The sequence below is a fragment of the Euphorbia lathyris genome, chromosome 5, assembly GCF_963576675.1.
Source record: "Euphorbia lathyris chromosome 5, ddEupLath1.1, whole genome shotgun sequence".
In the NCBI taxonomy this organism is placed as follows: Eukaryota; Viridiplantae; Streptophyta; class Magnoliopsida; order Malpighiales; family Euphorbiaceae; genus Euphorbia; species Euphorbia lathyris.
In genome coordinates, this window is record NC_088914.1 from 63,990,466 (window position 1) to 64,000,986 (window position 10,521).

The 10,521-nt window shown below is 35.3% G+C and overlaps 1 protein-coding gene across 3 annotated transcripts; it reads left to right on the plus strand.

Moving 5' to 3' along the window:
• The first annotated feature begins 5,429 nt into the window (after positions 1-5,429).
• On the plus strand, positions 5,430-9,800 carry LOC136231245 (AP2-like ethylene-responsive transcription factor AIL6). Of its 3 annotated transcripts, XM_066020563.1 has the most exons (10): positions 5,430-5,922; positions 6,031-6,221; positions 6,637-7,174; positions 7,271-7,353; positions 8,340-8,348; positions 8,433-8,521; positions 8,614-8,687; positions 8,771-8,821; positions 8,916-8,992; positions 9,075-9,800. In XM_066020563.1, the coding sequence occupies exons 2-10, from the start codon at positions 6,083-6,085 to the stop codon at positions 9,524-9,526; spliced, it is 1,512 nt and encodes a 503-aa protein (XP_065876635.1). In that variant the 5' UTR covers positions 5,430-5,922; positions 6,031-6,082; the 3' UTR covers positions 9,527-9,800. The 3 variants fall into 3 exon arrangements, with proteins under 3 accessions (XP_065876635.1, XP_065876636.1, XP_065876637.1); XM_066020564.1 differs by lacking the exons at positions 5,430-5,922; positions 6,031-6,221 and adding an exon at positions 6,394-6,548; XM_066020565.1 differs by lacking the exons at positions 5,430-5,922; positions 6,031-6,221 and adding an exon at positions 6,413-6,498.
• Positions 9,801-10,521: the final 721 nt, after the last annotated feature.

A 10,521-nucleotide genomic window follows, 5' to 3' on the forward strand; every position in this document is an offset into this window, starting at 1 on the left:
GGTTTCCAACAAAGCAAAAACAGAAGGGTTAAATTGTTTAATTAAGTCTTTAACATGGATACGGGTAGCCTTACTAGCCGTACCCCTAACATTCCACACAAACAAGTCCATCAAGATAGAAGACTACCAACCATAGGTCCAATACCCTAAATCAGGTATTTATTTGGGGCTCCTGAGAGCCTTGAAGAAGTACCAGCCGTCCCTCTTTTATCCAAACTATGCAAAGAGTTATGCTTAAATTTCTGAGTACCCTTATGGTTTTTCATACTCTTTTTATTAACCCCCATAGCCAAACCATTTGTATTAACATCATGGGATTTCGGGATACTAACCTCATTTTGCAGTTTTTCCCAACCATAGCATGATTCTGGGAACTTCCCAAGGCAATTACTTTGGATTCAAACAAAGGGTTAACAGTCTCAACTTTATTGGCCTCAGGCTCAGCAGACTCCAACCCTGGCATACTTAACTCCAAATGCTCATTAGATTGATCATATTCATGAGCTTCCTCAATAGATAGGACCCCAAATCTAGAACCAGAACCACAGACCTTTTCAATACCAGAGCCAACATTCTTACTGGGGTTCCTTCCTTTGATCTCCGGTGCAATCTGGATAGGAATCATCTTCTTATTAATGTCAGGAGGAAGGTTCTGAACAACAGTTGCCCGAGTCCTTCTTTTACCCGTCCTCTTAGCTAGCATCCAGGGGCCAAAGTTCCTCCCTTCACCTTGAACCCCCTCTTCTTTTCCCTTGTCAGCCTCCCTAACCTCTTCAACCATCTTCTGTTTCTTTGGACAACCATCAAAAGTATGGCCAAACATACCACATTCATAGCAGATATTATGAATTCCTTCATATTCAATATAGTACACTGTATTCTGAACACAGAATTTAGACAAAAGAGGCTTGGCTAGATCAATATCAATACAGACCCTGGCAAATTTACCTCTCACTGCTCCAATTGTGGTTTTATCCACATGGTGAACTTTCCCAACAAGACCACCCACTTTATTAAGAAAGTTTTCATTATAGTATTCAATAGGTAACCCTGGAAATCTTACCCAAGTAAGAATTCTATTAACAGAACAGTCATGAGGATTAAAATTAGGGACCCATGGCCTTAAAGCCAGAACATGATTAGAAATGATATATGGGCCTCCATTGATAACCGCATTAAAGTCCTCTCTCCTAGTAAACTTAATAACATAATAATCATTTTCTAAATCAGTAATGGTAACTTTTCCTTTCTTTGCCCATTGAGTCTGGATCCTTTGAGCAAAATAATTGAAGCTAATTCTTTTGCCCAGCACAGTCACAATTAAAGCAAGTTTCCATTTGGACCTGAGGTTACGTTTATCCGCAGAAGATAGCCTGATCACAGGACATAGCGGGTCGTCCTGCTCTCCATCCTCTTTATCAGAGTCAGAAAAGTCCTCCTCACAATCATCCTCAATAATCTCATCATCTAACACAAGATCCTCCTCAACCACCCCCAATACAGTATCTCTCCAAGAGGATTTACCCACTCATTCTCCATTAGATTTCAAAATTTATGCCTTCTTGAAAACCTTAGGAGCCACTTCTGAAATGGAGTTAGACTCGGAATGCATAACCACATCATCTGCTTGACAATCCCTTATTCCCAAAGCAGGACCTGCAAAATTACCAATCCCTTGACAACCAGCGCCTCCACAGAACAGCCAACGGCAGAGGCGCCAGCCGCCGGGCCAAAACCACCAACCGCCTCACTAATTTCCCTAATTACCTCAGGAATCACGCACCCATCCCGGCCAATCCCCTCAGAAACATCATCAATACCCATGGAGCCAACCAGATCGGAAGCCACCGCCTCACATAGATCATCGGAAATCCCAGCCCTAGAATCTCCCCTACCGATCTCAGGTCGCATCTCATCCGGAGTCCCGTCATCCCTATCACGGCCTCCTCCTACCCTTCTCGGTAAAACCACCACATCCGGCCTCCCCTCCTTCCGATCCGCCTCCGCCGCCCAAAACCGGCCGCTCAGGCCACCAGCCGTCCTCTCCTGCGAACGCTCCCTAACTCGCCCTCGGTCTTCGCCTCGTTCTCTCTCTCTCGTCTTTCCCATTCGAAAATTAATTATAATTTATTTTTTATTAATAATATCACTGATTACATTATTAATATTAACTAATAATTTTAATAATAAAATAATAAATATAAACAATACTATTAGAAATTATAGTCATGTTCACATGCACCTTGCTGACGAAATGAATTTGGTCATTCACCATTAGATATAGGCTTATTAAATCTAAGCCTTAGGATGCTTTGAATCTCTACCATAAAATTTTAATAAGTTTAGATCTAACGATGAATGATCAAATACTACATGATCATTAAGATACATGTGATTAGAACTTTCGAATTTTTTAAACACTTTTAAATCACTTAAAAAAATTAATTAATTATATTACTTTTTACAAAGTGATATACAATTAATAACACTAAGAAACTAATAGTAAAAAAAAAATGTAAAAGAAAATCCAAGGGAAGGGGCGGGAGGGTAATGTAGATTAAATGAGATTGAATTAAAGTAAGACAGTCAATTGCATGAAAAGTGGAAAGCTGCATGCACGACAAGTGTATTTTATCACATAACAGGACAGTATTTACGCAACCACCTCGCGTTCTCTCTCCATATGTATATTGACAATTTTACCCATATCTGGGTAAATTCATTAACAACTCATTAACTTGTCAAAAAGCTTCGCTGACCACTAAATTTTTAATGTGTTTTATTAGCCACCTAAATTTATTTAAAACAATTTATTGACACTCTAAATTTATTTAGACTTAACATATTAACTCATTAAACTTACTTACAGTCTAAACTTATTTAAAATGATATTCATTTCAAGGTTTAATTCACGATTTTTTATTTCTAAAACAAATTCATTTTTGAATTTTAGATTTTTCGAACGTTTTTATAGATTAATAAATTTAATCGTGATATTTTAAACAAATTTAAAAAGTTAATAAAATATTTTATATTCAAACAACCAATCAATTTTTTTTATAAGTTCGGAAATAAGTAATACTGTATATAAATTTATTCATTTACTCTATTGTCTCATGATTTTTGTTATCTATTGTTGAAATGTGTATTATATTTTCGCTTGTAAATGACAAATAAATCCATTTTAACTTTTTTTCATCAAAAAATCTATATTAATTTTTTTTATTAATATTTAATATTTAATAGAATTTTATATTAAAAATATATAAATAAATGAAAGAGTGTTAATTTTATTAGATTTAACATTTAAATCGCATATACATTCTATATAGTAAAAAAGATAAAAAATTAATCTTATTATTACATTATATTATTTTTTAAATCTAAACTAATATTTATATTTAACTGATAACAGATTTACTGATAGTAATTTATTTGTTACTTAATCCTATTAGATTATAACCAACCATTAATATACTTATTACGCTATTTAGTTTATTACTAAAGTAAGTAACATGCTTTTCATTGTTACACTAAAATTTGAAAAGGCTCTAAAATTAGGAAAGTAAAGTTCACAGACGGCGTTAGATTAAGTGCGTCTGAACGGTCTACTTAAATCAGAAGAATCTGTTTAAATCTATGGGTCTTTCCTCAAGTGTCTTAGTTGAACGCTAAACCTTTGTCCAAGAGCTCATAGATACGGATCCCATTTGCAAAGGTTCCTTTCATCTTGGGACTCACGGTCGAGCGGTCTCCGAAAGGGTCCAGCTTGTTCAATTTAAATTTTGAATTTCGTCAAATTTTTTTCCGGTCTCTTTTTATTAAATAACTTTATGAAGTAACAAAAACTTTTAATGTAAATACTATCAAACATGTTCTAAGCATGTTTTAAATTTTAGCAATCTGTGTGTGGAAGGCTTTCCTTGTACAACTCTATCTACCGGTATGATAATATATAAAGACACAAATATACACGTGAAAAAATAATTTAAAAAGTTCATAACAATTCTCGTATTTTGCACCGTATCAAAAACACGTCAACAAACAATTTTTTTTTCTTTTACAGATACACACATTTTCTTTTACAGATACACGCATCTTCGATTTGTTATTAATGAGTAAGAGCATCTCCAAGAGACTCTTAGTAAGCTCTCTAAAAATAATATAAATAATTGACTCTTAGTGATTTAAGAGTGGCTAAGATATATCATCTCCAACAATGCTCCTTATATTCACTCCTTATTTATTATTTTATTATTAAGATTATTCTTTATTGTTACATTACCAATAGTGTGAGGAGAGAGACACATCAATAATAAATTATTAATAAAAAATGAAGTTATGAGGCATTAAAAGGTGGAGAGATGCTCTCTATTAATAGAGAATATGAAAATGCTCTTAGTGATTTGAGGAGCCACTAGGAGGCTGTTGGAGATGAATTTTCATTCTCCCTCCTCAAATTTTAACTTAAGAGTCAACTTAAGAGGCTGTTGGAGATGCTCTAATAATATAAAGTACATGTAAGGTCAATATAACGAGATTCATTACTATTTAAGAATAAAATTACTTATATTAGGTGTTTTTTTTAATCTAACTTGTTTTTAAAATGATAAGGAAACAAGTAACAGAAGAGCAAGGATACTTGTGTAATTTGAAAGAGAAGCCCCAACGGAAGTATTGAAGAGAACCCTATTCTAAAGTAAGTAACATGCTTTTCATTGTTGCATTAAAATTTGAAAAGACTAAAATTACGGAAGTAGAGTCCACATAGAACGTTAGATTAAGCGTGTCTGGCATCTAATAAAGCAAAAGAATCTGCTTAAATCTATGAATCCAGCTTGTTCGATTTAAATTTTGAGTTTCGTCAAAAAATTTCGGTCCCTTTTTATTAAATAACTTTATGAAGTAACAAAAACTTTTAATGTAAACACCACCAAAACATGTTCTAAACATATTTTAAATTTTGGCGACCTGTGTGTAGAGGGCTCTCCTTGCACAACTCTATTTATTCGTATAATAACATATAAAGACACGAATATACAACTGAAGAAATAATTTAAAAAATTCATAACAATTTTCGTACTTTACATCATATCAAAAACACGTCAACAAACAATTTTTTTATTTTACAGATACACGTATCTTTAATTTGTTGTTAATAAGTCATAAAATAACGTACATATAAAGTTAATATAACGAGATTCCTTTCTATTTAAGGATAAAATTACTTATATTAGGTATATTATTATTTTTATCTAATTTATTTTTAAAATGTTAAGAAACAAGTAATAGAACAACAAGGATATTTGTGTAATTTGAAAGAGAACCCACAAAGGAAGTATTGAAGAGAAGAGAACCCTAAACTAAAACTGAAATAATTTAAAAATGAAAAAATAGTCCCGTCCGGATCTTTCGCGGCGTTGTTTAGTTTCAGACAAAATTTCTCCCCCGCAGAGCTAAAAAAAAGTGACTGTCCTCTCACTCACTATTTTTTTAACATTTTAAAAACAATTTACCCTCTTCTCTCTCTCTCCCAAAACAAAAACCCTCTTGTTTTACGCCGGTTGGCAGCTGAAACCGCTCTGCTATCTCATCATATAATCATCTCCCTCTTTCATCTTTCTTCTTATTCTCTCTCTCTATCTACTCCTGTTTCTCTCTCTACCTTTTAGATTATTTCTTCTTCTTGTTCTTCTTATCCATCTTCTATTCTATCTGCAGACTGGGTTTAGATTGTTCCATTTTCAGTAGTTTTTTCAAAAACTTCCCTTTTGAGCTCTACTCTCAAATGGGTTTGCATGCATTCTATTGAATCCTTGCATTCTCTTCTCTTTCAACAAAATCCAAATCTTTTTATTGTCTTTCTGGGTTTCCTCGCTGTTTCTTATCCGGAAATGGGGACCTTTTAAGTAACGGATTGAGGTAATCTTTTTTTTTTTAAATTTGTTTGAGTTTTGGGGGTTTGTGTGTTTATCAGTTTGTTTCGTGAGATATTTTGTTTTTAATGCTGGGTTTTGTTTGGTTCTTCAGGCAGTTTTAAAAAAGCTGAACAAAGAAAAAATAAATAAAGAAAAAGAAAATAATGGCACCAGCTACTAATTGGCTTTCTTTTTCACTCTCTCCAATGGAAATGTTGAGGTCATCTGAATCTCAGTTCATCCCTTACGAGGGTTCTTCTACTACTTCTCCTCAATATCTCATCGATAATTTCTATGCTAACGGTATTAACTTACTCCCTTTTTTTTCATTTGGTTTCTGTTTGGTTCCCGGGAAAGTGATGAAAGAAAGATTATGACTTTGTTTAAGCACTTTGATTATCTCCCAAATCATGTACTAATAAGGATAAGATAGAAGTTTCCTATTGGTTGTATGATAGGTGGGTGGAGTTCACACTTGCACCATGTCATGTGCTGCTTAACCGACTCAACTATCTATACACCCAACCCATCTTGTTCATTTCCTTTCTTTTTCTTTGCTGTTTAAATTGATTAGACAAAGGTATTGATTAAGAATCAAAATCGATTGATGCACCATGAAATTTAGCCTTTGTAAGTTTAATTGATTGAATACATCTTAGAAATAGAAGTAAGTTGATTCAAGTAGGCAGTCTAATTGTTTGTGGATATTGATTTACAGGGTGGGGGAATTCTAAAGAAGTTGAAGGAACGACAACAATGGCAGAAACCTCTATTCTCACGAGCTTCCTGGACTCAGAAACCCATCATCATCAAGCACCAAAGCTCGAGGACTTTCTCGGCGATTCATCAATCGTCCGATACTCAGATAATAGCCAAACCGATACTCAAGACTCTTCTTCTCTCACTCACATCTATGACCACGGTTACTTCAACGAGCAACAAGATCTCAAAGCCATAACTGCCTTCCAAGCTTTTTCAACCAACTCAGGATCCGAGGTGGATGACTCGTCCTCCATGGCCCGGACTCACCTAGGAGGAGGTGCTGAGTTCACGATTGAGTCAGGTGGAAACGAGTTGGGGTTTTCTAATTGCACTGGTACTACAAATAATGCGTTATCACTCGGTGTCAGCAATCACCACCACCAGCACCACCAGAGTTCCAAAGAGAAAGCAATCGTGCCTGTTGAACCCGATTGCCCTAAAAAGATCGCCGATACTTTTGGCCAGCGCACTTCAATCTACCGAGGAGTTACCAGGTATAATCATTGTTGGGCTTCTTAATTCATGTTAAATTTGTAATCTTTAATTGATTTAATTAAGACTAATTTGGGGTTTTTGATGGGTTGATGCAGACATAGATGGACAGGGAGATATGAAGCGCATCTATGGGATAACAGCTGTAGGAGAGAAGGTCAAGCGAGAAAAGGGCGTCAAGGTCTGTCTTTCTGTCTAACTCTGAAACATCATCACAGCACAGTAGTATCTAAAGGCTAAAAGGCTGAGATTTAATAAAAATGGAAAATGCATAGATTTGTATTCTAGTGTTAAAAAGAAACAAAGTACAGTGCTACTGAAAAGAAGCTTGCGTGCATTCAAAGGGCATTAAGTTAAAATAGTGGAGAATGCATCTCCTTCTTCTTCATCTGATTATCTTTAGTCCCTTTTCATGATTGATAGATAGATAGATAGACTGATGGTATTATAGATAGTACTCTTTTGAAATTTATCCTACTGTTCTTTTTCTTCTTCCCTTCAATTATGTGAGTGATTGATTTGATAAGCTGTGCCGCCATTTTGTTCATATTTGGCTTCTCATATGGGGCCCCTACTGCCTATTTCCCCACACCCTCACCCATGCCTCAGTCGTTACAGTTGCAGTTACAGACCATCAATGACATGAATGATATGAAACCCTCACCATGGCTTTCTTTCTTTATTATAAATTGTTCAGAAGTTTGACTAGATCACAACTTATTCAACTCAAAGATCATTTCTTTTTTATTTTCCCAACATTATTGCCGAAATTTACTGACATTGGCGACTGGATTTTATCTGCCCTTTTAGCCTAAATTGCAGTTGCAGTCATTTCACACATTGTACCTTGGAGAAATTATTAGTAGATGGGAAATAAAGAACTCTTCTTTAATGAAAGTTTGGTCATTTCTTCATTTTGCAAGTTTGGAACATGTTCCCAATTTGGCCCAATTTATTATTATTATAATATACACACAGAATAAAGATAACCTTTATCCTGGATGTTGAATGAAATATGACATAATATCTGTCACATGCAAATCACGTGATTCTTGCTTTCTTTTGGTTTTTGGAGGCTGAATTTTTTGACCTGAGATGGAAATTTTTTCTTCTTTTTTGCATAAAATGTGGGATCTTTGGTGGCCATACATGGATATCTGCTTACAGTATACTTGGGTAAGCTTATTTTCAGTGTTGTGTTTATGAATATCACCCACTATATAAAGGAATAATCTGAATGTAAAAATGTATATTTTATAGGTGGATATGATAAGGAAGATAAGGCAGCTAGAGCTTATGATTTGGCAGCTCTGAAATACTGGGGTCCCACTGCAACCACCAACTTCCCTGTAATCTTTTTTGCATAATTCTATAATATGTTGCTTCCTTTTTGTCTGCTTGAGTTTTTCCTGATCAAATAAGGTATATTTATGTCTGCCAGATCACCAATTATTCAAAAGAATTGGAGGAAATGAAGTATGCATCTAAACAAGAATTCATTGCCTCACTCCGGAGGTAAATGCTTAAAACCCGATAATGTGAACTTTTACTGACTTTCGAATTTTCGGACTATGCTAATATACTATTACGACTGATAGGAAGAGCAGCGGATTTTCAAGGGGAGCCTCTATATACCGGGGAGTGACAAGGTTCGCACTTTATTCTCAAACTCTTTGGTGCATCTTTAGTGCTATATTTGCTGCATTTGGTCTATGATGACACATTTGGTTAAAAACATTGCAGGCATCATCAGCAGGGTCGCTGGCAGGCAAGAATAGGTCGTGTTGCTGGAAACAAAGACCTCTATCTCGGCACATTCGGTATTTATATAATCACTGCACTGCATTTAAGTTGCCTTGGTAGATAGAGTTGAAATTTATTTGACATTGTGAGTTGGTGTAGCGACGGAAGAAGAAGCTGCAGAGGCATATGATATAGCAGCGATAAAGTTTCGGGGTATGAATGCAGTGACCAACTTCGAGATGAATCGATATGATGTGGAAACCATAATGAAAAGTGCTCTACCGATAGGAGGGGCAGCGAAACGCTTAAAGCTTTCACTAGAAACGGAGCAGAAAACAAGCCTGAGCCATGAACATCAAGCTCAGGGAAGCAGTAACAGTAGCAATATCAGTTTCGGTTCTGCTCCTCCGGGTTCAGGAATCCCTTGTGGTATCCCTTTTGAGAACACCGCAGCTGCAGCAGCATTGTATCACCACAACCTCTACCAGCACTTTCAAACCGGTAATAATAACCCGACAAGTGGAACGGGAACTGAATCATCGACATCGACTACAATGAATATGTTGCCTCAAACAGCTGAGTTCTTTATTTGGCCTCACCAATCATATTGAGTAGAGAAGTTTTGTTTTGAGTTGAAAAATTGCAGCTAACATGTAGCAGAAGAAGGGCCTTTTGTTTTATGGGCTTGATAGACAATTGCTGACCTTGATGTACTTGTTAATTAACAACCTTAGCAGGGCAGGAGTAGGACGGAAGAAAGTACTTTTTTTGGGGTTCTATTTATATTTATTGATGTTTTAATGGATCAAGTTCTAGTTATATTACAAATAGGGTGATGGATTTTGTAATTAACTTTGATCAGTAGGGCTTCCATTTTTCTTTTAATCTAGTCTTCTGAAGCCAATTTTGTCATTATCTTTCTCATTTTCCCCAATTTTGGAGGCCAAGGATCTTCAGTTCTGGATAATTACTTGTGTTTTTGTTCTTTGGTTGTGGCAGATAGATTTCATGTACTAATATGACTAAGGAAACGAGTTTATGTAGTATGGCTCTAGGGTAAATTACAAAACTAGGTCAAATGGGAGGTTCATTTACATATTTAACCCATTTATTCAACATATCTTGACTGTTTTTGTGTGATTTTTTCATAATACCCTCAATATTTACGTGCGTCTCTCCCTTCTGTCTGATTTCGCAGATTCGATCATCTGCGAAGTTGATGTTTGGTTAACTTGATGAATTTAATTAGCATATGCGAAGTTTGAATATGTTTATGCTAATTTGCGAAGTGGTATATAACAAAAAATACCAAACAATAACGGATTCTAACATTAAAATCATAACATTATCAAAATTTATTACAAGATCGCCACAATAACAACATTAAAATCATAACATTATCAAAATTTACAACAAGATTGCCACAGTGAACTCTTAACTAATCATTTAAAAGTCAACGTGACGAATCTGGATGGAAATTTTTTCATGTATTGGAAGTCCAGACCTTTTGGGATAAGAAATGGAAGTCCATACCTTTTAGGATGTACGTGTCCCATGGTGCACACCAAGATTGGCACAATTTCTCCTAACCAATCATTTTAAAGTG